The sequence below is a fragment of the Neopelma chrysocephalum genome, unplaced genomic scaffold (assembly GCF_003984885.1).
Source record: "Neopelma chrysocephalum unplaced genomic scaffold, ASM398488v2 Primary Assembly neopelma1_24, whole genome shotgun sequence".
NCBI classification, from domain to species: Eukaryota; Metazoa; Chordata; class Aves; order Passeriformes; family Pipridae; genus Neopelma; species Neopelma chrysocephalum.
The window spans coordinates 43,331,895-43,359,115 of record NW_020897693.1 but is presented as its reverse complement, the minus strand read 5'-3'; the positions used below and the strand labels follow the sequence as shown (position 1 = coordinate 43,359,115).

The 27,221-nt window shown below is 35.0% G+C and overlaps 1 protein-coding gene across 3 annotated transcripts in view; it reads left to right on the top strand.

The window, feature by feature from the left end:
- ATG2B (autophagy related 2B) overlaps positions 1-27,221 on the top strand; it is a 48,443-nt gene that overhangs the window by 7,849 nt on the left and 13,373 nt on the right. Inside the window, exons 5-32 of one of the 3 annotated variants that reach the window (XM_027673919.1) lie at positions 477-639; positions 1,114-1,293; positions 4,538-4,634; positions 5,700-5,882; positions 6,565-6,719; positions 7,441-7,552; positions 7,692-7,953; positions 8,830-8,980; positions 9,513-9,605; positions 9,779-9,967; positions 11,242-11,515; positions 13,237-13,342; positions 14,445-14,637; positions 14,782-14,924; positions 16,035-16,192; positions 16,442-16,614; positions 16,916-17,063; positions 17,905-18,104; positions 18,959-19,039; positions 20,688-20,794; positions 21,064-21,156; positions 21,952-22,022; positions 23,007-23,083; positions 23,323-23,493; positions 23,977-24,118; positions 25,065-25,267; positions 26,231-26,457; positions 27,116-27,221. In XM_027673919.1, the coding sequence (XP_027529720.1) occupies positions 477-639; positions 1,114-1,293; positions 4,538-4,634; positions 5,700-5,882; positions 6,565-6,719; positions 7,441-7,552; positions 7,692-7,953; positions 8,830-8,980; positions 9,513-9,605; positions 9,779-9,967; positions 11,242-11,515; positions 13,237-13,342; positions 14,445-14,637; positions 14,782-14,924; positions 16,035-16,192; positions 16,442-16,614; positions 16,916-17,063; positions 17,905-18,104; positions 18,959-19,039; positions 20,688-20,794; positions 21,064-21,156; positions 21,952-22,022; positions 23,007-23,083; positions 23,323-23,493; positions 23,977-24,118; positions 25,065-25,267; positions 26,231-26,457; positions 27,116-27,221 (4,258 nt within the window). Of the gene's footprint in view, positions 1-476; positions 640-1,113; positions 1,294-4,537; positions 4,635-5,699; positions 5,883-6,564; positions 6,720-7,440; positions 7,553-7,691; positions 7,954-8,829; positions 8,981-9,512; positions 9,606-9,778; positions 9,968-11,241; positions 11,516-13,236; positions 13,343-14,444; positions 14,638-14,781; positions 14,925-16,034; positions 16,193-16,441; positions 16,615-16,912; positions 17,064-17,904; positions 18,105-18,958; positions 19,040-20,687; positions 20,795-21,063; positions 21,157-21,951; positions 22,023-23,006; positions 23,084-23,322; positions 23,494-23,976; positions 24,119-25,064; positions 25,268-26,230; positions 26,458-27,115 lie in introns of all 3 variants that reach the window. The other 2 variants (XM_027673917.1, XM_027673918.1) reach the window with 2 other exon arrangements.

The window sequence follows — 27,221 nt, the reverse complement described above, 5'->3', positions numbered from 1 at the left end:
TCAACATCATAGAAATTCTACAAGGATTGTAGCATATTCTCTCAATTTTCAACTTTCATTTTGATAGAATGTTACTTTCAAGTAGTGCTATTAGACAACAGAAAAGTATTAGATGGCAGAGTTTTAAAAAGTTCAGATTCTGAAGCAAGAATTGTGTGTGTCCTAATGGAAAGATAAGTTTAGAAGCATTGGGCAGACTCCTTCACCTTCTGGTCAGATTAGATGTAGGGACTAGGATAATACACTGGCGTATGTTTGCAGTGGAAGCATGTCTCAGTTTTCCTGTGGTGTTCCATAGATAATTTAAGGTTTCTACCCATTCCCAGAGAGTGGTGGGTTTTCCATTCGTGACAGTGAATGGCATTGTAAATAGTATGAAGAGAGAGCGCATGTACAAACTTAAAGGCTAAGGAGCCCAATAGAAGTAACAATTTGTAGGCACCCACCATCTTTATTTCCTTTCTTTTGTCTCTCAGAACTATGTACTGTGATGAAACTGCAGATGAGTGCTCTGGAATTAATGTACATCAGCCCACGGCTTTTGCTCACAAGTTACTGCAGCTCTCAGGTGTCTCTTTCTTCTGGGATGAGTTTCCTGCATCAGCAAAGTCCTCCCCAGTGTGTTCAGCTACACAGCTGGTAAAATTAAATACATTATATGAGGGTGTAAATTGATGAAATAATATATTGTTACACTAATATACTAGGTTAATTCTAAAGGATACAAGAGTTGAACTTTTACTTGAATCTATGTTTGATAAGTTTTATAATCAATTGCTGTTGATTTGAGGAGGGGGAAGGAAATGGAGACTTTAGGACTGAGTAAAGTTTAGGACATATTGTATTGGAATCTGGTTGCAACTTTAAGTACCCTACAATTCACTGTTCTGTGGAAACTTTCTCCTCTTTTTTGCAAAGGCCTAAGGCTTTACATTTTACATGCTTTATTTTTTTCACAGTTATCAATACATGTTTTCAATGCCATTCTCATAGTTATAGTTGTGTAAAATGATTATTTTTATGATATGCTTATTCGAAATGCTTCTGGTTTGGTTTTTTTTTTCCCTTAAGAAATGGGGTACATTCTTATTCTTTTCTCTGTAACATTTTAAGGCAACTGAACCAAAGCTTTCACCTAGCTGGAATCCAAAAATCATTTATGAGCCACATCCCCAATTAACAAGAAACTTGCCAGAAATTACTCCTTCTGACCCTGTCCAGATCTGTAAGCTGATTGGTAGAATGGAGTTGAGCCTAACATTAAAGCAAAATGAAGTACTTCCTGGAGCTAAGGTTAGTCATGCTTTCCTGGTCTTTAACTAAATTAATAGTTCTGTAGAATTTTTTTTTTTCTACTACTTCCAAAAATTGGTAAGATTCTCAAGGGAGCAGAATGCACTTAGTTTTCATGTATATTCTTTATATTCAAACTGAAATTCATTAAAGGACAATTTCTGTATGTTAGAGAGAGACTGAATTTAAGTGTTCAACAAAACAAGTAGATGTGGCGCTTCGATATGTTTTAGTGGGCAGGGTGGTTGGTATTCAGTTGAAGGTTGGTCTTGATGATCTTGGAGGACTTTTCCAACCTTAATGATTCTCTGATTCCGTTCTATGAATTTATGTATTTGAGTTACTTCTGAGAAAATGATTTTGTTTTCATGAAGCTCCCACTACTACTGATTTGTCCTTTTTTCTTGTAGCACACTGCTTTGGCTACATATGTGTGGAATGTGTGGTTGATTAAAATCACTTTGATTTTAAAAGGGTATAATTCTCTTCAACAATTACAAGTAAACTGTAAATGATTAATTAAGTTAAATAATTTCAGACTTGCAGCATTATAAAACTAACATGAACACTTCTACTTGTGAATTTTTATATTAAAATCTATAGTAAATCAAATAATAATGCCATAATGAAATACTAAAAATTTATATTTATATAAATGTAATATTTATTTTACATAAAGATGTAGGAAGCAAAGCAGTTGAAAATAGAGCCCTATTTTCCTAAAATAGTGTGAGTATATAAGTAAAGTTGTGTAAATATATTCCCCTTGTCTCCAAATTTAAAACTGGCTATTGACTTGTCTTGTATACCATACTATATTTCATAGAAAGCATAAGGTTTCTACTGGAATAGAAAAGTTTTTTTTATGTCCAGCAATTTCTAGTCAATCTTTAACTTTTCTTGTTAGTTCAGTTAAAAAGAAACCTTGAAAAGTTAAATAAAATTTCGTTTGGTGTGAAGAAGAAAAATGCTGGCTATTTCAAAAGCATGAATAGTTAATGCAGTTAACACCGTTAAATTAATTGATATCCAGATGTTGCTGAAGATTTTCCACTTTTATATCATTAGATGTATTTTAATATAGCTGGCAGAAAAATGTCAAGGGCAGAGTTGAGAGTAACTTTTGTTTTATACGAAATCTTCAATATAATGGAAGGTGGAGCAGTGATCTCTGCAAGTTTTTCTTGAGTACAGGTAAAAATGCTCTTAGGTTAAATAAGAGTAACAACCAAACTAGTGAATGGATGTAATACTACATGACAAAATTGAAGAAGGAGCTGATTTTTGATTTATCAGGTAGAATTCATGCATATTGAAAATAACATGGATACAGTATATTCCTTAGTCTAGTTTCAACTCTTTTTTACTCTGGAAACTGAATTATGTTACAATAGACGTTTCAAGCATGTAAAATACAAAGTGCACTTTGTAACTTCATGTCAAGTACCCACATTTCAGTAGTGTAATTTTCTTACAACTCTTTCCAAAGGATGGAAAAAATAGAGAACAGTATACAGAACTAAATGATCATTTATTTTCCCTGCTTAGGTAAATATTCCCTTAAGGTCCTTATGAGCAAAAGTATATTTTCCTATAAATGCACTCAGTTGCATGCCTGTTTGTTTTGTTTGGTTGTTTTTTTTCCTGTGAGTGTGGTGGCTTGACCTTTTCTGGCTGTCATACACCCATCCAGCTGCTCTCACTAACACTTCTCAACTGGACAGTGGGAGAGAATGTGATGAAAAAGCTCATAGATTGAGATAAAGACAGGGAGGGCACTTAGCAATTACTGTCACAGGCACAACAGACTCAACTTGGAGAAAATTAATTGACTTTATTGCCAAGTACAATGGAGTTGAATGCTGAGAAACAAACTAAACTAGCTTTCCCTCACCCGTTTTTCTGCACAGGCTTAACTTCGCTTCATAATTCCCAACTCTTCTACCTCCTCATCGCCCTGAGCAGTGCAGGGAGGATGGGGAATTGAGGGGTTGCACTCAGTTCATAACAGTGCCTCTCTGCTGCTCCTTCCTCCTCACCCTTTTCCCCTACTGCAGTACAGGTCCCTCGTGTTGCATTCCTTCACAAACTGCTTCAGTGTGGGTCCTATCCATGGGCTACAGTCCAGCAGGATAAACCTGCTCCCACACGGGTTCTCCATGAACAATGGTTCCTGACATGAGAACCTGTTCCTGTGTGGGCTCCTCTCCATGGGCTGAGCACCTCCAGGAACCTGCTCCAGTGTGGGCTCCCCACAGGCTTCCTCCAGGGCACATCTGTCTGCTGCAGAGTGGGACCTTCCACGAGCTGCAGTGTAGATTTCTGCTCTGGTGTGATCACTTCCAGAGGCTCTGGCAGCTGAAGCACCTGCTTCCCCTCTTTCTTCCCTGACCTCAGTGTTTGTAGGATTGTTTCTCTTGCTGGTTTTTTTCCTCACTGCCCATGCAGCATTTTGCCCTTCCTTAAATATCTTTTCGAGGAATCACTACCAGCTTTGCTGGTAGGCTCAGATGTGTCCTGAGGTGTGTCCATTACAGGTCTGGCTGGAGCCAGCTCTAGGCAGACCCTGACCTCTTGGCCCTGCAGCAAAACCTCGCTGCCAATACCTTGCCACACCCAATACAATGAGTAATAATCATGAATGGAGCAATGTCTGGGAGTACAGGATTCTTCAATTGAAAAATAAATCCATACAATTCTTTAAGATAGTTCTAGTTTGATTTACTTTCTAAAGCTAAGTGGCTTGCTTTATTGCATACCATCTCAAAACAGTTGGACTGCTATAAACATCCCACTCGTCATGAAGAAAGTATGTGAATTTATTCATCTGTATACTAAAGAGATATCCTGAAGAGACCCTTCACAGTTTTAAGGTCTATTTCAGAAGGTGCTGATGTCAATATTTTATAATTAGTATGTAATAACTAACATTATATAGTTGTTTATTTATGGAATTATTAAAAGGAAAAAAATTAGCAGATGAAGGAAATTCTTGAGTTTTTCTATTCTGAGATTGTGTATTTATTTTAACCTAATAGTGACACATTTGCATTTATCCTGCCAAGCTACAGGTTGGAAGCAATACACAATTAAATTTCTAGGTGTTGTGCAGAAAATGAAGATACTGCTGGAATGGCTATATTTACATCAAAAGCATCAAAATCTATTATCAAAATAGTTGATTCAAGACTTGCAGAGAAAAATTCCTTCAGTTCTTGAAAGTGTTCTTCCTTTTTCTTTTTAGTTGGATATAGATGGACAAATAGACTCTGTACATCTATTTCTGTCACCAAGACAGGTGCATCTTCTTTTGGACATGGTAGCAGCTATTGCTGGACCAGGCAAGTGAACATTCTGTAAAATTTAAGTATGTACTGCAATGACCAAAGAGTGAACTTTGCAAGATAAATGAATTTCCTTAGTGGAAAAAAATATTTGTGGTGAATTATTATGAATGTTTATCTGATATTAGTAAAATGTTTTGTAGCTGCTCTGACTTAGGGCTATGATAAATTTATTGATTTCAGTTGCAAATTGTAAATACTAGTAATGAAAAAATAACAAATAAGGCTTGACAAGTACTATGTAATAGGACAAGAGATGAGAAAACTCTAAGTGGAGAAAATCAGGAGACTAAAGCAATTGTGGTTCTTGTAGTGCTGTTTCACGAGAGTAGCTTACCGTCTTTGTCCTATGCTTTAGTGACAGGCACAGAAAACATAGAGCAGACAGTAACTGAGTCTGCTTGTCCATATCAGTGAAGAATTAACATCAGTGTTTGAATTACTGCATTGGAAGGATGAGGGTGTTTTGGTTTGTTCCCCCATCTACCTTATGTAACAACAATTATTAGGGTAGATAGTTAATCTTTTCGAAAAGATTTCCCATATCCTGGGTAGGTAATTAATATTTTTCTGATACTGATATATTTGTTGTGCTGGACTTGTTCATTGTTTTTGGACAACTGGAGAAGCATTACATATAGCTTCCCATGTGTGTGTGATCTTCAAACCTGAAATTTTAAAACTTCCTTAATAGTAAAACCTTTAAGAGATTGTGACCTTAGTCCCTAAATCTGACTGAGAAATGTATGCTAATATTAAATGTGACTTGCATATATGACCTTAAAATATTTTCTTCAGACTTGAAGTTAATGAATGCTGGGGAGAGAGTAGTCTGTTCTGGACAGGTAAAATCTTCAAACCAACAAAATGCACATAATACACATCTGATGTACAACAGACATGTGTTTGTGTATATATTTATATATCTATATCTATATATCTATATCTACAGATGCATATGTATACAGCAACGGTTAATTTTGAGATTAATTTTTGGATTTTCTTAGAGATACTGTTGAGGAAATTACAGTGGGCTTTCTGTCCTTTTTTTTTGGAATGCAGAGAGTCTAAATAGAATAGAATTGTCAAATAAAGATAGGAAGAACCGCCCAATGCAACAGGAGGATGAGTACCGGATTCAGATGGAGTTGAAACGTTATTTAAGAAAAGAGTCTTTATCTGCGGGAGCATCATCTGAACAAAGCTTCTATGAGACAGAGAGTGCTAGAACACCTTCTAGTCGTGGCAAGTATAAAAGACAATGCAACATAGCAAATAACCAGTTGTTAACATTGTTTAAATTGAGTGTTCAGCTTTTAATCTTACCAACTTGGGTATTGAAATAACTTTGACATCAAATAATTGTAATGCTATTGATCGTAAAGTTGAATAAAAAATTAACTATTTTAGGTATTGAACTAGACTTGATTCAGTATTTCATTAAAACTGTTCGGTTTATATTAATGTGCACACAGCAAATACACATGCAGTGTAACATCTTTTCAAATGTACGGTTGAGGAAATTACCTCTAGAGTAGAAATTACATCTAATAGTTGTATTTTCCTGATATTTTTATTTCAATTTTTTTTGCTAATTATTTTTAATGTGAAAGTGTGAACTTTGATTTGTCAAAAGGAGAGTGCATGAATTTCTATAAAATATGCCACCTTGAACATGAAAATGAGACATTTAACTGTTTTAGTGCTCATTAGGGTTTTTTCCTTTTGGTTTTTATTTTTATTTAAATCTCTCTATAGACACTACTAGTCTGAGTGTCGAGAAACCTTGAAACTTCTGTAAATAATGTATTTAGCTGCTTATTCTGTCTAGCAGTTAGATTTGTAAACTTATGAATACATTTCTGTTAAAAGTAAAGTGATTTTTTTAGTAAGAAAATAACTCTTTACTATCTATGGTTCTTATTAGAAGAAGAAGTTTTCTTCTCAATGGCTGAAATGGACATGTCTCACAGCCTTTCCTCCCTTCCACCTCTTGGAGATCCTCCAACCATGGATCTAGATTTGTCTTTAACCAGTACATATACAACTACACCAGCAGGATCTCCACTGAGCACTACAGTGGTATAGTATTAACTACATTTAAAATCTTCTAAAATTAACAGTTTTGTCTGACACCGTTGCATAACTGTTGCATTCTTTACAATATCAAGAACTATTGAAAAATTCTAGAACAATGGAAAGTGTTTAGAGCTGATAATATTCCTTTTCTGCTATGGAAATTGAAATGGAATGGTTCTCATTTATTTGACCACTAAGCTAGGAAACGTGTTTTCAAATGCCTTGAAGCTTATGTGGGATGCTTTGTGATTTATTTTCTTTTTAATAGCTGCATATTTGCTACCTGGTTTTTCTTTCAGTATAGACTACACAGGCTGTGACAATAAAAAGTACAAAATTTGTTGTATTACACTATTTCTCAAACAACATAAAAACTGAAGTTGTTGTTATCACCATCTTTGCTAAATTTGTTATATGCCTAGTGTTTTGCTTAATGAAAACCATGGAGAATAGTTGAGCATATATTCTCTGATTTCTCTGTAAAAAGCACATGGAGAGTGCAACTTCAGCTCTAAAAATATGTGGGTGTAGAAGATCATAGAATTTAAAAGCATACCCCAAAGTGAAGCAGATCTACATCAATAAGTTGAGCACTAATACTTCATGAAATGGCATGATGTTGATTATACGTGTTGGGTTTTTGTGTTTCTTTACCTTATTATTTATGTTTGATCTAATATCTAACAACTCTTTGCAAATTTAAGGTCATATATTTTTGTTGTAGCTTCAACCAACTTGGGGTGATTTTCTTGATCGTAACAAACAAGAATTACAGCCTCCAAGAGGTTCTTCACTAGCAGCCAATATGGTTCACCAGACTTCCTTAAGAAGGACATGTAAGTAACAATAAATAGATAATTCTTGAAATGACTTGTTATGCAGCAACTTGGTAAAAAGAAATGAAAATCAAAAGTAAGATGATTTTATAAATGTGTTATTGCTGAAAAATTACGTGAACTTAATTTTGTATTTCAGCTATTCCATCCAGATCTGTTTCTGTGGATGAATCCAGACCTGAGCTGCTTTTTAGACTGGCAGTTGGAACTTTCTCAGTGTCTGTACTTCATATTGACCCTTTACCCCCACCTGAAAGTTCACTGAACCTTAACCCATTGACACCAATGGCTCGGGATTTCTTTGCCCGAATAGAAAAGATTGAGCCAGTTAAGTTTTCAACAGAAGATTTTCTGTCCTTCCGAGAAGTATTTGCAGAAGCTTGTTCTCATGATCACCTTAGGTATAACTTTGCTTATTAATAAATATAATTAACAAAAATATATTTTAAGTAAATTTGAATTAAGTAAGTTTATTTCCATAGGAATTGTGTCACTTAATATTTGAATTGCATTAGACTTCTTTATTAATTTCAAAATAGTCTTGAATTTTGACATCTGTTGTCCAAGACTTTTTTTTTAAATTAAAAAAAAAGAGAAAAATATTATAAACATTAAAATCACCTAGCTTTTTAATGGATGAATTAAACTAGATACGGTTTCTACCACAGAAGTCTAGAGTCAAGAATCATTAAGTTAATTATTGCTTTAGAAGCAGCTGTGTTTTACAGGACTATTTTTATTCCACTATAGTGATTTCTGCTTGAAGGAGCTTAGGAGTTTACTTAGTGCAAAATAGTGTATTAATAGGGATAAAATATGTGTGCACAAAATCGTAAAGTCAGTCAACAGTCCTTTTTTGCAGAAGTTTTTACCATCCCAGTACAGTGTATGAAGTAAAATATGTAAGGGTGTATATACCTTTTCTTACCTTACGCATGTAATTTAGACTTTCTGAGACATTTGACTTTTTCATTGTCTATCTAAGGATGTTAGATTTATGTGACTTGCACCTCAGGTTAGATGTCTAAAATGTTCTTTACATGCTTCTCTATGTTGACCATTGCTGAATGTGTAACATAAGAGAGCTCCATTGTCTTTGTTGCAAAATCTGTTATAATTAGATATTTTCATATTTTTGAAGAAATTATGGTTCTTTTAATGATTTTAAAAGGATTGTAGTGATCCTATTTTGCATATTTGAATCTTGACTTTGTTATTTTTATTGACTTTGATATTGTTTTATGCTGCTTTTCATAATTCATAATTTTAATAATTAGGTTTATAGGTACTGGCATCAAAGTGTCTTATGAACAAAGACAAAGGACTGCCTCTCGAAGTTTTAGTACTGATTTATCCATTGGTGATATGGAGTTCCTGGAATGCCTTTTTTCTACTGACTTCCATTCCAAGCAGCCTCACTATACAGAGGTATGTAAAGTATAGAGAGAGTTCCATAGCAAAGAAATTTTAGTTGTATAACTGACAATGCTAGATTTTAAAATGATTGTAATTTAATTTTTTCTTGATTTTTTTACTATTTTAAATATGTTATGGTTTTAAGATACGACTTCTATTTTAATTCTGAGCTCAAATAATGAACCTGACTGCTGTCATACCTGACAGGAATAGCACCAAGCAGCCAAACTTCACTTTTAAATCTGCTTAATGCAGTTTGAGAATTAGAGTAAATGTTTTCTAAAAACTAACCAATGGAGTTGAGCAATGCAAAGGTTTCTTTGCATGATGATTATTCTTCCATCTCTTTTAATGGTCAGAGACATCCAACAAAGTAGCTGAGTAAGTGCATTGAGTAAGCGGTTGGGCTGGGGCTCTGTTCACTGACTTGAATGTGGGGTTACCTACTGTCTGTTCTAGGTAAAATGTCATAAATACCTTCTCCCGTGTCAACTCTTTCCTCCTTATTTATTAAGTACTTTTAATACTTTTTTTTTCCTTAAAGCTGCTGACATTTCATTCTGAAGAAAGAAACGATTCTCATGCTGTGCCATGCCTTCAGCTGCATTATAAGCATTCAGATAATAGAGGACCTCAGGTAAGGTGGCAGATTTAAAAGACCAAGTTTCTCTATAATAACCTTTGTCTAATTTGGTTTATTTGAACAGAAAGCTATCTAACTAAAACAGAGAGTCCTTAACTCTCAGTTGTAATAATTTGTTTCACCGTTTTGTTGTTAAAGATTTTACTGCTTTTTCTCTTTCTTTTTAGGGTAGTCAAGGGAGACTCAGTTCTGTACCACAGAAAGCAGAGTTACAAATAAAGTTAAGTCCAGTATTTTGTGAGCTGGATATTAGTATTGTAGACAGATTGAATTCCTTACTTCAGCCACAGAAACTAACTACAGTGGAGATGATGGCGTCTCACATGTATGCTTCTTACAATAAGCACATAAGTCTGGTAAGTTAAAAGAGAGATAGATTAATAAGCTTGCTGAGTTTTTTGCAGGAGGAAGGCAGGATGGCACTAAGCCTGAGATTGCTAGTTCTGATTGATTTGTGGTGGTTGAGGGTTGTTTTTCTAATGTGAGGGTGTTTTTGTTTCTTTTTGTTCTGTCCTTTTGTTTGTTGTTTTTTTTTTTTAATTTCTGACACAGAACAGTAGGCATGTGACAAAGGTTCTCATTTTAGATTGTGATTGCATGTTTAATAACAGACCTAAAGACAATGATAGATGCTTCACAAACTTTATAAATTCTCAGCTTCTTGAAGCAAGCAGAACTGAGCCAAAAAGAGGAATCTTGACTGACTTCTCATCCCTGAACTCTCTCATCATGCTCTCCAGCAACTGATGTAAACTGTTGCTGACAATTACACTTTTATATTGAAATCTTTGTGTCTCAGTCAGCTCAGTTGCTTCTGCCTCTCTCTACCTGCTTTTGGGGTAGGTCACAGAGAGAATGGGGAGCATATGCTTTGCATTCTAGTGACTGGGGACCAACAGAAGAAGTTTTAGCACAATAACATTAAACTGGACTACGTTTCTTGAAGTAGTTGAGGAATGATTAATATGATTAACCACACAGCAACAAATATCTTCATGTAATTTTATTGCTGCATCAATCGATTCTAAAAAAATCAGTCTTCAAACCTATTTAAAAGAACCCTTATTTAAAGAATGTGTAAGACATCAATCATTTCTATCAATATGGTTGTGTCCTGAGAGTTTGATTCTTTTCAGTGTTGGTCAGCAAAAAGCTACACTCTGGGAGGCTTTGAAGGACATGTGAGTGACAGGAGCTGGATGACATGACTTGCTGAAAAGGGCAAACACACAGGACAGTAATTCCTGGCTTCTTAACAGTCACAATTTTTAAAAAAATATCTGAGACATGGTATTTCCTAACTACAGCTGAGTATTGTTTGATACTCTGTCTATAAGAGAAAAAGAAAGATGTGAAAATAGACTTTTTTTAAAGGATTGCTAACTTCTGCAAATATTTGACTTCTAACTAAATCGAATCTTAACAGCATCAATAACAGAAAAATATCCTAAGACTAATAGCAGTTGGCCTTAATGTGTGTTTTCTGTGATACATAAATGTGTATTTATGTGATACATAAATAATATTTTTCTTTTTTAGGTATTGCATCATCACAAAGCTTTCCCCATAGTCACTTTTATTGCAATTTTCCCTAATTTAGATTTTTTTTTCCGTTTACTTTGTTTTTCAGCATAAAGCATTTACTGAAGTTTTTCTGGATGATTCACGTACTCCTGCAAACTGTAGAGTTTCAGTTCAAGTCACTGCCCCAGCATTAAATCTCTCTGTTCGCTTCCCAATACCTGACCTACGGTCAGATCAAGAAAGAGGACCATGGTTTAAGAAATCACTTCAGAAGGAGATTCTTCATCTTGAATTTACAGATATGGAATTTAAAACTGAATTTATAGGAGGGTCAACTCCAGAACAAGTTAAATTAGAGCTTACCTTTAAAGAGCTAACTGGTAAGAATGTTAACATTATATTAAATGTTCTTTTTTATTTTCCCAGATACTGTGTAGTTGAGAAAAAGGTCCTCTCACGTGGATTTACACAGGGAGTAGTGTCTTTCCACCTGAATTTTTGAGTAGATATCTCTGCTATAGTTTAGTGCTCTATACTAAATACTAACATAGGTGAAAACAAAGTAATAGGAGGCTAATGTATATAGGTGTAGTGCTTGCATTCTTGGTTTCTGAGATCTGAGCTAGTATTTCTTTTATTTTCTGTTACATTGTTATACCGGTTTGTTTCAATTTTGTGTATCTCTGGGATCTCTCTCCCAGGTAAGTTTTGTAGTTTCGTGGGAGATTACTACAGCTCTGTAAGTTAGAAGTCTAGTCTAGAAATGAAGAATCCCCTCCTGGATGAAGGGATAGAATGCACCCTCGGCAAGTTGCTGGCCACACAAAACTGGGGGGAGTGGCTGATACACCTGAAGGCTGTGCTGCCATTCAGCAGGACCTTGATAGGCTGGAAAGTTGGGTGGGGAGAAACCTAATGAGGTGCAATAAGATCAAGTGTAGGGCACTGCACCTGGGGTGGAGTAACCCCAGGATCAGTACAGGTTGAAGGCTGACCTGCTAGAGGGCAGCTCTGGAAAGAAGGACCTGGGAGTATTGGTGGATGACAAGTTGACCATGAGCTAGCAAATGTGCCCTTGTGGCCAGGAGGGGCAGTGGTGTCCTGGGGTGCATCGGGAAGAGTGTGACCAGCAGGTCGAGGGAGCTGATCCTCTCCCTCTACTCGGCTCTAGTGAGGCCACATCTGAAATGCTGTGTCTGGTTCTGACCTCCTCAGTACAAGGAAGACAAGGAGCTACTGGAGAGGGTCCAGCAGAAAGCAATAAAGATGAGGGATCTGGAGCATCTGTCATATGAGGAGAGACTGTGGGAGCAGGGTCTCTTTAGTCTGGAGAAGAGAAGGCTGAGAGGGGATCTTATTAATGCATATAAACATCTTAAAGTGGCATGCTGAGAGGATGGTGCCAGACTCATTTCGGTGGTACCCAGAGACAGGACAAGGAGTAATGGACATAAACTGAAACACAAGAAGTTTCATCTCAACATGGGGAAGAACTTTACATTGAAGGTGGCAGAGCACTGGAACAGGATGCCCAGGGAGATCGTGGAGTTTCCCTCTCTGCAGATATTCAGAACCAACCTGGATGTGTAGCTGTGTAACCTGCTCTAGGTGACCCTGCTTTGGCAGAAAGGTTGGACTAGATAATCTGCAGAGGTCCTTTCCAATCCTAACGGTTCTGTGATTCTGTGATTGATTCCCTAAATAACCATTGAGAAAACTTTATTAATTTCATGCCTCTAATATCTCCCAAAGTAATAAATCTGTGAAACTGATTTATATTTGCAACCTTCTCTGCTGATGTGTCATTTTGTGTACTTATCAAGGCTGTGACAAAATGTAGTGATGCTATAAGTGTAAATGCAGATATCTGTGCATTAGAAATGTCTTGTTTTCTAACTACTGCTAGCTAGAAAATAATGTGAAATAACTTTTGTTTCTAAAAGTTGATATTTTTTGGAGGAAGAGACAACCAAAGTTGCCTAAGTAGCTTAGTAAATAGCATTGACAATTGCTACGTTAAACTCTAGCTTAAGGAGCAGCTAACCTGAAGTTAGTAGTTGTCATTCCTGTGTTAATTTTATAAAAATCTCCTTCTATTCAGGTTCATTTGAAGAAGATAATGCAGAAACACCAATCAAATTTTTTCAAGTGTCTGGTGGCACAGATGGAGATGTAACATCATCATCAGACAATTTTGACTGGCCTCGGTAAAAAAAACATTTGGGGTTTTTTAATGTGGGTTGTTTAGATTTTTAAGAAGCACTGTTATTTTTGTGATTTTAATGTAGAATGCCTGTGTGGTAAATGCTTGAAAATAATTTGCAAAGAAAGAACATGTAACTAGTGAAAAGACCTCAAGAATTTATAAAAAACCGAACCCTAAAAAGAAGTATAAAAAACATCTTACTTGAGTAAATGTCAGTGAAAGTTAGATGAACAATTAGACTTGAAACTTTCTCCAATTTTTTTGTCACTTTACCTCTTCTCCTACTTCTGCATTCAAGACTGAATACCAAACAACCCCCCCATCAAGTTTTGCCTAAAAATGTAATAATAATATATTAATAGTAATGTTATATATTTACATGATATTAATATATTAATAGTAATTATATAATTATCTAATAAATTATATATTAATAAGACAGATTAACAGTAAGAATAACTATATTGAGGCTGAATTATTGCAGCTTGTATCACATGCAAGGCAATACGGTACTTTGGACTTACTGAAGAGAAGGACCTAGCAACTGAAGCATGTAATAAGATGTTTAAAGAGGCAATTTTAGATTTGCTACAGAATTTGCTGTGTGCTTTTTATGCCACAAAATTTAGTGGCTTCCTGACAGCAAGTTTGTGGGAGATTTTTTTCTTTTATAATGACACAAATAAATTTTTCTGTAAGTGTTTACATATAATATGCTGCATCATGCAGTATTTTGAATAGCTGTTAGTGATCTAGTGAAACAAGCATTATTTTGGGAGAGTGCCAGGTTTTTCTTAAAAAAAGGTCACCTAAATGGTCAGCTGATGGAATTGAAAAAAGCAGACAGTAACATTTTCTTTCATCTGATGGTTGTTTTTCCATGTCCCTTTGTATGTGTAAGTTTTTGTTTTTTTTCTTAGCAGTATTACTGTGGGTAATAAAACACGTTACTATCTAATAAAAAAAATCCCTGGTCTTTGAGCTATTTTATCTGTGTATATTTAGTGGCAAGCCAATAGAACTAGGGGACATGTGACAGTGCTTAAATATAAACATTATAAGCATATCTAATGGCTTATTCTGCATAACTTCTCCAATGTCAGGATTGTATTGAAAATAAACCCTCTGGCTGTGCACTCTATTCTGGAAAGGATAGCAGCTGAGGAGGAAGAAGGTGATAATAACTTTCAAGAGGAAGAAGAAGGAGGGTCTCATTCTTTGAAGGATGTCTGTGATATTAGAAGACCAGAGCCTTCTCCTTTTTCTTCTCGTAGGGTCATGTTTGAAAATGAAGAGGTACTATAAAGTTTTGTTATTGCTTTGTGCTTATGGTAGACAAAATTAATACATCCTCACTACTTGATATACATCTTCTGGCTACCACTTTTGGGTTTTGGTTTTTTTTTACTTAAGAGCTTTTTTTTTTCTTTTTTCTTTCAGATGGTGATGCCAGGAGATGTAGTAGAAATGACTGAGTTTCAGGATAAAACAATTAGCAATTCTCATTATGTACTGGAACTCATGTTACCAAACATTCACTTAACATTACCGAACAAAAGCTTTTATGAAAAGCTTTACAACAGGCAAGTATGATAATTGTTTTTGCTTGGTTATCATGACCTGTACTCTTAGTTCTGTATTCAGTGTTGATAAAAGCAATTGAATAAGCAGATGTAGCACTTGTATAGTTTATTTAAGAACATAAAATGCTATATAAATATTTTTTCAAGTTAACATCAGAGACAGCATTGTCTCAGGCATCTGGTCAGATCCATGACAGGGTTCTGCTTAGAAGTGTTTGGCAGATATTGTGAACAAAGGGTAAAGCTAAACAGTCGTTTGCTCTCAGTGAATACTTGGTTCAGATCTCTGTTTGCAATATTTAGTTTTGCTCTAATCTTTCTGATTTCTTCTTTAAGTAGATCATTGTACTTCAGAAACTGTTGCACTCCATGTTATTGTTTCCATCTATAAATCTAGAGTTTACAAGGCAGTCAGGGGAAAAAACCCTAACCTAATTTTGTAAGCATTACAAAGGTTTAGAAAAGTGTAGAGAGAACAATTCCAACTTATAGATGGGTGTTCAGCTTTTATTTTTGTTCATTTTGTGTCTGAAAAACAACAAAATACTACTAGATTGGTACTGTGCTATGTTAGATGCAAGAGAGGTGCCGATCTGTTTTAACCTCTGATAGGTATTACTTCATTTCTAGAGTATTTTTTAGTTCCGAAGTGGCAAAGCTGATCCTTCCATTGAATATTCTGTTGGAATATTTCTGCACTGAGTGTCACATCTGTCTTTACCATAGCAGACACACTCACTTGAAATCAAAAGAACAAATTTTTCCTGCAACTTGGTTGAAAACTGATGTGATGAAAGTAGGATTTTCTCACCCCTTCCAACCTACTGAGCTAATATGTACCTACTTATAGAGGCTTTCGTGTCACTGTCAAATATTAGACTTTAATATGCACATACAATAATTACAGAATAAAGGTTACTTTCATTATTTATTGCTTTTATACATTAATATATTATTCTTTCTTGTGCTCTTGAACTTTTTTTCTCTATCTTGTTTATGGAATCTGAAATCTGTTATATGAAGTCTGCAAAGAAAATGTGCTTGACTGACTTAATATGAAGTGGGAATGTAGTCATATGTTTTGTGTAATGACAATGTATTTCTTCCTAGGATCAGCAATGATTTATTGTTGTGGGAACCCACAGCTCCATCTCCTGTAGAAACATTTGAAAACCTTTCTTATGGTGTTGGACTATCTGTGGCCAGCCAGCTCATCAACACTTTCAGTAAAGACAGCTTTAGTCAATTTAAATCTGCAGTTAATTATGGTAATACACTTAATAAATCATCTAGAACTATAGTGATATAGAAGCATAATTGGCTGAAGTGATTAAGCTGTTAGTGGAAAGATTTTGTGAACTTAGGAGAAAACTTAAACCAAGAAGACAAAATGTAGATTACTGTTTATTTGAGTAAAATAAGTGTGAAATTAAATTGCATTACCAATGGAAAAATGAATTATTGGCATAATATATGTACTAGTTAGAGAATGAGTTGTTTTTCATTTTATCTATTAGATGATGAGAGTGGATCTGAGGAAGAAACACTACAGTATTATTCCACTGTTGATCCAAACTATCGTTCACGCAGAAGGAAAAAGCTGGACTCACAGAATAAGAACTCGCAAAGCTTTTTGTCTGTTCTGCTGAATGTGACACATGGATTAGTGTCAATATTCACAGATGTAAAGGTGAGGCCCTGAGACTGGAAAAAGTTGTTTGTTGTTTTGACCACAGGGTCCCTTCATGCTGTATGTACTTATTTGGAAAGAACTAGTGTTTTTAACGGTAGTTCTGTAAAGTTCATACTACTATACTATAACTAGGCAATAATGCAATACAGTATTTTGCCAATTGTGTTTACTTTGCTTCACATGAGAATAACTAAAATAAAAGCAGGAAAAACATGTATTGGTAGCAAGTGTTATGTTAGTTTAGACTGTCTAAATACAGCAAACAATAGTTTTATCCTTTCTGTCCTTCCTTCAGCAGGATGATGGAAATACACTGGAAGGAAAGTACGGTGAATTTTGGTTTGAGTTCAACAGTGGTTCCCTTTTCAGCGTGACTAAATATGAAGGCTTTGAGGACAGGCACTATGTTTGTCTCCATTCTAGCAGCCTCAATTTATATCATCAAGGTAGGGGTGGCATTGACATGTCTTTGGGACTAAATTTAATTTGAGATAAGCTTGCATTTTTTTAGGAGAAAGGCTGTATTTTTTTTTTTCTTTTTTTCTTTGGTAGTGTATCATTTGGCACAACAGATTTAATTCATGGCTAAACTTTCTAAAGGCTACAGTAATGCAACTTTATGATAACTGTATTTACTTAGTTTAGCTCAAACTTTTCCTTGGCAACTGCTGGTCTTCATTGATATTGTGATCCTCTGTCAAATTAGCTGTACAGTCTGTTCTTTACTAGCTTCCTACATGTTATTGATTGTTTCATTCAAAAAGTTACAGGGTACCAGCAGCTGCTGTGTCTTTCCTGGGTAGTTAGTTGTAGTCAGCAAATGAAGAATTTTGACTGTGTAGTTTGTATGGCTGGTAGCCCCCATTTAGTTAAACTTTTTAAGGTTTTCCCCTCATATGTTTCTGAAACAGTGGTATTTTCAGGGCAAGGCTTAATTATTGTATGTTTAGGGGTTAGCGTGGCCCTGTCTCATAAAATGGAGACACATGTTCTTATTCTTCACGTAAACTGTTGGAGATCTGTCCTTTATTTCACCTCTACCATTTTGTTGGGCAAATAAAAAACTTAAACCCTGTAGTCAGACTGAAGATTTTAGCTTGAACCCTGGTTTTAAATATTGGATCACCTGTAACCTTCCCTTCACAGTTTTTGGTTGTCAGTGTTCATGACTAACTTTGATAATTAAAATAATTTTATAAGCGTAAAGCATAAAAGGGATTTTCCTTCACTCTTCCATCAGTAACAGCTTTGAAGCCTGAGGTAACTCATTCTAAAATCTCTTTGCAGGTTTGGTAGATGGGGTTGTCCCTTCCTCTGAAGTACGACTGCCCAGCACAATACGTCCCCATTGGTTAGAACCTACTATTTGTTTTTCTGAAGAAGATGGTCTTAGCAGGACTACTTCAGATGGTGTGGGAGTGGATAGTCCAAGTATGCTGACTGTTGCAGTCAAAATCCAATCAGATAAAGTAGAGAGCAATACAAAGGTTTGTGTTTTTACATTTGTGCTTTTATGTATTATTTGAGTTACTTCACTTTATATGGAAGCATCAGGATGTGGAGTTACAAGGGCTATAGATAAACAAACCATGTAGGTCTGAGACATTCATCCTCAAACTGTAATTTTCTATTAGAATCTTATGAGTGGATTCTAAAATTTAATTATCAGTATAATTTACTAATTCTTCCAGTGTTTCACTTTGCTAATCATGCTGCATTTCATTACTGAAGGAATTTCTTCTTTTTTTTGTTTATTTTGTTGAGTTTTAGTCTGGTGCCAAAACGGACAAGAACAAATATAAAGAGTTAAAAGCTTTCTGCTCAGTTTACCAGCAGTGTCATCTGATAGGCAGCATTTGCTTACCTATTTCGAGTGACATAGCTAAATAACAGTAGCATTCATTGGTGTGGCTAAAACATGACCTCTTAGCTGGTGACAAACAGGTTGGAGTTATCTAGAGAAGGAAGCTGCAGACCTGTGAAGTGTTGTGGGGGGCTGAATTGACTCAGATTTGAACAGCATAAGAAAGAACTACATTGAGTTGGTACTCCTGGTAGTTTCTGGTGAATCCTGGATTGAATGTGCAGGTGGCCTTTCTTCCATCACCACCACAAAACTGTTATTTCCAAACTATGCTGTTGCAAAAGGTATGAGACTATTAGCCAGGGTTTCTGTATTGGGAAGCAGGGTTTTTTGAATGCTTAATCCTGGCCCAGTCCTTTCTTCATTTCTATACACTTGAAGATTTTGGGAACAAAGGGATGATACTATTTCATAATCTAAATGCCAAATAGTTACGTGTGTTTCATGTAAGCTAAGTCATGCAACTTTGTTGTGCAGGAATTTCTAGTTGCTGTTGGATTGCGAGGAGCCACCCTTCAGCACAGAGTACTGCCTTCAGGTTTAAGCTGGCATGAACAGGTCAGGTTGCTACAGTTTTCTCAACTACATCTTCAGTTTTAATCTCATTGTTTTAATAGGTTTGAGTATCAAACTAAATCTTGATGGAAAATCTTGGTGTTAAGCTATGTCTTATTATCAAACTCTTCTTTTGAAAGCGTTATTCTTCCTTTCTTGTCTCTTTTTGAGACCCCTGATAGGCTCTAGTCTTGCTTTTAAATTATTACTTGTGTATTCACTTGGTACAGTTCCTCTCATCATCCTAAATCCACTACATGTCAGAGAGGTTCGGGGTGGGGTGGGAGTTATCTTGTTCTGTTGTGATTTGTTTTAGTGTTTGGGTTTTTTGGTGGTTTTGTTTTTGGTTTTTTTAAGAATTTTGGATGAGATTCAAGTATTTAAATAATTCTTTAGGGAAAATTCACCCACAAAACAAGCAAAATACTTGCATCACTGAAAGCATTACCCCATTTTTCCCTTCTGTTCGCTTGATTTCTCAAGTCTTGTTTCTCCCTTGTATGTTCCCTGTTTTGCATAGTTTGAAGAGCAGTAGGGAGGTAGTAAGCAGCAGTTTACACAAACACTTCTGAATGAGAAGAGTTGTACTTACAGGTGTGGATGCAGAGGGACAGCACAGCAGCCAGGGCTGGAGACCCTGTGTGTGTACACATGTGAGGCAGGACATGCCATTAGCACAGTAGCAGTGTAGTTGCATGTACTTACACCATACTGGATTACAGACAGTAAACCCTGACATTCAAATTTATCCTTCTTATCATGCGGTATGTATGGTGTGCTTATATTTATATGCATTGATATTGTATAACTTCATGGAGCTGAACTTAGGGCTTCAGATTCTGCTGTGTCATTACTTTCTTCTTAGAATGATATTCCTGTGGGTTCGTGTAACCTGCTTTAAACCGTGTTCCATATTTGCTTTATGAATTTTTGCTCAATTAATAAACCACTTGGGAATCTCTTTTGGAGGGTGAGGGGTGAGATAAAAAATTGTCCAAAGAGACAGTTAGAGGAAACAATGAAAAGGCTAGCAGCGATGGTATGCCTCAGGCTTAGAATAAATGAAGAACTTTTATAGTGTAACAGATTTGATAAGGAACTATGACAGATCTTAAAGAGGAGGATAGGTGTTTATTTTATGTGGTAATACCTGAAAAATCTGTATGTACAATGCTTGTGCACATATTTCTGGTTCTGAGCATATTTTCCACTCCAGCCCCCAAAAAAGAAGGATATCTTGAAGTTAACTTTAACAATGTTCAGTATTACAAGAAAAGTTAACTTTTTAGACAGAGAGCAAAGAAAATGATAATACTGTAGTAACAACTGCAAAGAAGGATGAATGAAACTGCATTTTGGCAAGATTTTAAAAATGAATTGTGAGACTTTATACAAGGACCCACTTGGGTCTTTTCCATACTTTTGAAGCTGCAATTTTGATGGAGTTTTTTTGCCTTGTTTCCATTCTCTGCTTTTCTATAAAAAGACACTGAATAAGCACCTTTACATATCTGAGACTGTTCACTCCTTTTCTTTCTACTAATCTTGTAATTGTCGTACCTGTTAAGAGATTTTCTTTTTTGCAATAGATGATTGAATATTTATTTAACAGATATTGAACTATTAAAATAATATGTTTTTTTATTTTTAGATTTTATATTTTTTAAATATTTCTGATGAGCCTGTTCTGGGATATAATCCTCCAGCTACAATTACAACTTTTCATGTACATCTATGGAGTTGTGCTCTTGACTACAGGTAAATAAAATGCGAGTGTATGTCACTTGGTGGCACTGCAGCTATATATTTATTCTTCCAGAATGTCTGAGTTTACATACTAAAAAGAATATTTATTTAGGCTTTTTTGGAAAAAGTACTTAACAGAAATCCCTTTAAAGTGGAAGCAATTTAAAATAGGATATACACTTGCCTAGGACTGGGAAGATGTAGTTAGGTCATCTGTAAGGCTTTGATTGCATTTCTAAATAGGTACAGAGTATTAATTTGTTTTTCCTATTTGTTGTTAGGCCATTGTTTTTGCCAGTCAGATCTCTACTTACTGTTGAAACTTTCAGCATTTCAAGCAGTGTTGCAGTAGATAAATCCTCTTCTACTCTCAGGTATGATTTAAGTGATTGTAATTCATGGAAGCTCCTGTGAAACTTGTAGCACCTGTCTGCTTTTTTGGCCTTGGAAGCATTCTTGTTGTGTTAATGATCACACTGCTTTACATATTTTAAAATATACTTTGCTTATGTGTAATCCTTTTAATATATTTTTTTATTTGGATTGCTTTCTTTAACAACCAGCAATTTTGCATTTTTAATAAGGTTGGAAGATGTACTGAAATGTTGTTGTGTCCGTTTTATTAATTAGAAACACCTTAAGATTTCTTAAATATTTGTTATTTGGAAACAGTATATTAATTAATTAAATATTTAGTGATTAGTGAACTTCTCTGTAACTTCTAATAATTTTTCTTGCAACTTCAGTTGAATATTCATTGTTATACGCGTTCTGATGTGAAGCACTTACCAAGTTACTTGATTTTATTGATAAAACTTTTTAAATTACCCTTGAAACAAATGTGTATGTTAGCTTTATCAAAAAGAGAAAAAGGCAAGAAAGGAAATAAGTGACAATTCTGTATGTCAAAAGCATTATTTCTTATTCTAGTAAGGATCAAATATATAAACTGAAATACAAAACCAATATAATTAGTGATAGTGAAAATATGTTACCGTAGTTAATTGCCAGTGGATTTGGAAATTATGAAAAGTTAAAGTGAAGAGTTTGCCTTTAAGATACGTTAGTTATATTTGTGTTTTAAAGTATTTTTTTCCTATACCAATTTTTTTCAACTGGTTGATTGTACAGCATTTGTCTAGCATCTTTTATCTTGTTTTGTGTTCTAGGATAATTTTAGATGAAGCTGCTTTGCATTTGTCTGACAAGTGCAATACTGTTATGGTCAACCTCCATAGAGGTAAGGATGTTTTAGATGTGACTAATCAATTGTAGAGCCTATAGCAAAATTAGTCATATTCAGCGTATATAAAGGTTATTGAAGAAGAGGTCTGAGGAGATAAGGAGCAGCAAGTTGAATATGAGTGAATAGCACAGTTGATGAACATCTGAGTGCTCTAAGTTTAGATTTGTTCAGAAGTATGTCAGAGAAGAGCAACTTGCAATTCCTCCATTGTTTTGTTAAAGTTTCATAATGGCTATTGGAAAAAAGCATATTTTTAAAAATCTGGAGTTTCACAGGAAGAAATTTTCATAGAAAAGAGATCTCATTTTATGAGATGTACTCAGAATAGTTGAACTTCAAAGTGCTATATGGCACAGAGTTCTAGGTTCTGAAAAGGATACCAACTGGTTTGCTCTCGTTGAAATAGTAAGAACCTTTAAGGACTGAGGAACTTAAATCAATATTTAACAAATGAATTGGAAAAATAATGAATCTTTGTACCCACAAATGTGTGTATTTAGTTTAGGTAAGAGATCTCTATTAAAGGACACAGTAAAGGTATACCTGTTTTGTTTAAACAAGAAAAGAGGGGAAATAAGTTATTCATGGCACTGAAAGATGAGTAGTATGTGAACATGTGTTCTCTTTCTCTAACTTCAACTAAAAAACTGGTAGAATGCTTAGTCACTCAACTTGTGTGTGCCTCTTTCTCTAACTCACACAGATGGGATGAGGATAAATACCTTAAAAGATTACATTGCACACAGATGGTGGCAGTGGGAGTGATATATTGGATTGAAATTATTTGAGTTCTTGATTTGAGTAGCTGAAACTTGAACTCGGAGACTAATCCTCATAAGAGAAGGAAATGTGGAGATATAAAAGATTTTGATAAAAACCTTTTTTAATGCTATTTTTGGTAGTGTAATAACAAGAAATACTTAATAAGGATTGTGTTTGTTATTGTCTTAATATTTTTTTCTAATTATAATTTTTCAGATTATGTTCGTGTTATGGATATGGGACTGCTGGAACTAACCATTACAGCAGTAAAATCTGATTCTGAGGGAGAAAGAGTAAGTATTTAGTCATAGACAAAGTAAAATCTAAAATCTCCATGAGAGATTATGATTGAAAATTACCTTATTGTACTTTCAAATAAACTGAAAAACTTTCCTTCATTTTGCTATTTCTTTTAAATCCTTTTTGACTAGTTAAGTAAATTAATTTAAAAACAACTGTGTAAAGATGCTATTTTTATGAAATCCTAGGATGATTTGAAGTGCATTCTTACCTTTTTATTGTTGCTATCTAGACCAAACCACGTTTTGAGCTGCACTGTTCCAGCGATGTAATCCATATTCGTACCTGCTCTGATTCGTGTGCTGCACTAATGAATCTCATACAATATATTGCAAGTTACGGTGATTTACATCCACCTGCTAAGACAGAGGTTAAACGTGGAGTTAGCAAGCCAAAAATGAAGGTATAACATGGCAAAATAATATCAACGTAACTTTGTGCTTCTTGGTAATATGTTTTAATTTTAATCCCCATTCTATTTCCAAATAGCGTGAGATTTCCTGTGAAGAAATTAACAGATTGTATCTCACTTACATTATTTTACTCTAAAAATATTTTATTTTTTTTTCTGCTTTGGTCACTAAATATTTTAAAATGTTTTGTACTGTTTACCTGTTATACTTTATTCTTATCCAAAGAATGAAATTCTAGGACATATATGAGCTGTCTAGGTACTCTCATTATCTAAATATCCTAAACCATAATGTTCTCACCTACTCTATGAATTATCTAGCTTGGTGTTTCAATGTACTCGATTATTTATCAAGTAAAGGTGTTTCTTCTTACAGTTTAAGAGGTGTGAATCAAGCTTTTCTAGCAAAATCTTTTTCGACACAACATTACAGTTGTCTTTCAGATGTAAGTATGTATAGTTCCTCTCCTACAGGTAGAGACCTTTAGCCAACCATCTTCCCACGGACCAGTCCTCGCTGAATCAGAGCAACAGATTCTGCGGGATTTGATGAGTGATGCAATGGAAGAAATTGAGACTCAACAGACTACTTCTGCCATGAAACCAGAATCTAATGGTAAGAATCCTCTAAAGGCATAAGTACACACAAAGTACAGCCTTTTTGGAAAGAAAGTGGGCTTGAAAGTTTTGTGTATGTAGAGATGGTGCAGTAAGAATGGGAGCGCATACTTATGATGTCTGAAGTTTTCAAACTATGAAACAGATTCTTGCTTTTAATAACAATAATGCAGATTCTTGTCAAATACACATTACTGACATACTGAAGCAGCAGGGAAGGAATCTTTCAAGACCCCAATTCTGTAAGACTGTAGGTTAACATTGGGTGTAAGTTTATATGTCATACTGCAATGTGGAGGAATCAACGACCTCTCTTGTGTGTATGAAGGTAGTCCAGGAAGATGGTACAGGTCTGAGTCACAGGAAGAACTTTTGGCTGTGAGGAATTCTTTCCATTAGCAGATAGAACAAGATAAGTTGATTTTATCACAGGATTATGGCTCCTGTATCATGGCTAGAGTGTAATTCAGGTTTAAATTTGCTAAGGATTTTGTACTGCAAATAGAGAATGTCATTATTTCTGTGTTGTCTGGTCTTTTTGATGGTGGAAGGTGAGCAGTCACTGTAGTACTGAAAGTTATTGATCCTGTGGTCTTACTACCAGAATGAGAAACTTGGACATGAAAATGCTTGATCTACATTTGGCAGGTTTTGGGTTTTTGTATCTGTGGGGGGTTTTGCAAATAATTTTCCTATCTTTTCTGAGTTCATCTCTGCTAGTAACTAGTTATGATTATATTGTAATCACTTTCAATTGTATACTGGATTAATTTTGAAAATTGTATTTTATTTATAGTAGGAAGTGATTCAAGATATAATAACCAAATTTTCTTGATGTAATTGAAGCTAACAAATGTTTGTTAATTCTTAAATAATTTTCATATTTTGTTAGGATTTTTCCACTGAAACATGTTTTTTTTTCTCCACCCTTCTTCAACTCTCAGGAGTTTTGGATGACAGATCTCAAACTCAGGAACCATCTTGCTCAGATCTCTTCCTGTTTCCAGATGAAAGTGGAAATGTCTCACAAGATTCAAGTCCCACTTATGCTTCATTCACTCATCACCTCATAAATGAGGCCATGGGAGATGTTCCAGCAGAAAGTGATGATTTCTGCATTCTTTTTGCACCCAAAGTTGCTGTTGCTGTAAGATCCTTTGAAAATTACTAAAAAAAGTCCATATATAAACTGAATTAGAGAAAAGCCTATGTAAGAGACAAAATAGATTTCATAGATTTCTGGGATACTTAGTGATGTTTTTTATCAGTGGGCAAACTAGCGGAAAAATAATTTTTCTGTTTGAAAGGAACTCTGCATTGTTACTGCAAGGAATAAGTGTTTTCAGATAGATATGATTTTTCTTTATCTCAGCACTGTGTAATTGTTCTCTGATCTGAATGTTACATTAAACTGTATTGGCAGTTTTCCTACATTTTAGTCATCTTTTATCATTGCCATTTTGACTTACAGTAATGGCATAGTTAGGAAAAAATGTTTTAGGGAAAACCCAGTATTTAGCAAAATAGTAGTTTGCACGTCTTCTAATCTCTTATTCATTTCTCTCATAGTCTAAGCTTTCAATATTTTTAAGGACCTAAGATCCTTGCCAAAGCTCAGAGAAAAGCTTGTGTGTCGCTTTACACTGATGTCCGTCCTCTGCACGGTGTTCATGTTGTTCATAGTATCTCTGGTTGTGTTCATCTTAATAGACAGAAGTAGTTCCTAGATCCCTGATTAGAAGCTGTACTTTCCCAGTTATGCTTGTTTGTTTCCAAAAGTGCTAGTATGGTAACCTGGGCTCTTCTGTGTTTTATTTTTTGTTTGCTTTCAATTAGTACTTTGTTTTGTTTACAGTTTGGGTGGGGAATTTTTTTGTTTTGGTTTGGGTTTTTTTGTTGTTGCTGTTTTTAACTACCTCTCAGCTTCTAGTTTTTTTTCATATGCTTTTGTCTTTACTTTATAAGAAACATTCCTAAAACGATTATGTGTTGGATAAGCTTTAGAAGACAATACAGAATAGCTTTTCTTTTCATAGGAAAGAATTAGGCATCTCAATAAAGAAAGCAGATTTCATCTTCTCAACGCTATACACTTTTTTTTTTTGTTTAGGAAAAAGAGGAAGAGCCAGTTATAAAAATAATGGTTGATGATGCAATTATCATAAAGGAAAATCATTTCAGCCAACCTGTTAAAAAAACAGATACAAGCAAAGCTCCTCTGCATTTTCCTGTTCCTCTGGTACGCTATGTTGTAAAGGAAATATCTCTTATTTGGCATCTTTATGGTGGAAGGGATTTTGGGACTGCACCACCAACATCACCAGCTAAAAGTTTCATGTAAGTGTTTAATGTAATTCTGTAGATTAGAACCCTTAAAAATACTTAATTTTCTTTTAATTTGGAGTAAACTCACTGTTAAGTGTCCCTTGCTCACTTCTTTGCTCCCTTCTCACAAGGAATCAATCACAGAATGGTTTGGGTTGGAAGGAACCGTAAAGATCATCTAGAATCTTCTTCAGTTTAACTCCACACACCAGAGTGTATTTTTCCCATGTCTTAACCTGGACAAGCTGGGTTTGGGGTTTGGGTTTGCTGGTTGTTGTTTTTGGTTTTTTTGGGAGGGGGTGGTGGAGGGATGAATTTTGTTTTCGGTAATATTAGAAGTCAAATTTTCCTAAAGAGATCGGGGCTTAAGGAAGAGTCAGGTCTACTGGATGTCATATAAGATAAAGAGTTATTAAAATTATCACAGCCAAAATTAAGAAAATGTTTTCTGAATGTAATTTGGTGGGACACATACACGTAGCATTCTGCTTAAGCATGCATTACTTGAAGAGCAAACAGAAATTATTTATTTAACAGTAACACAATTTCAGTGGGTTTTTTTGAAAGCCATTAAAATACTAATAAGTTACATCCATTGCATTTAGTTTTAGATTAGCAGTGAGATAACTTTAATCTGCAAAAGTGTATTTTTTTCTTTCTATTTCCCCAGAAGTCCCCATAGTTCTCCGTCTCATACACCAACAAGGCATGGGCGGAATACAGCATGTGGGGGAAGAGGAAGAAACCCTGACTTCCTAATGGAAATACAATTAAGC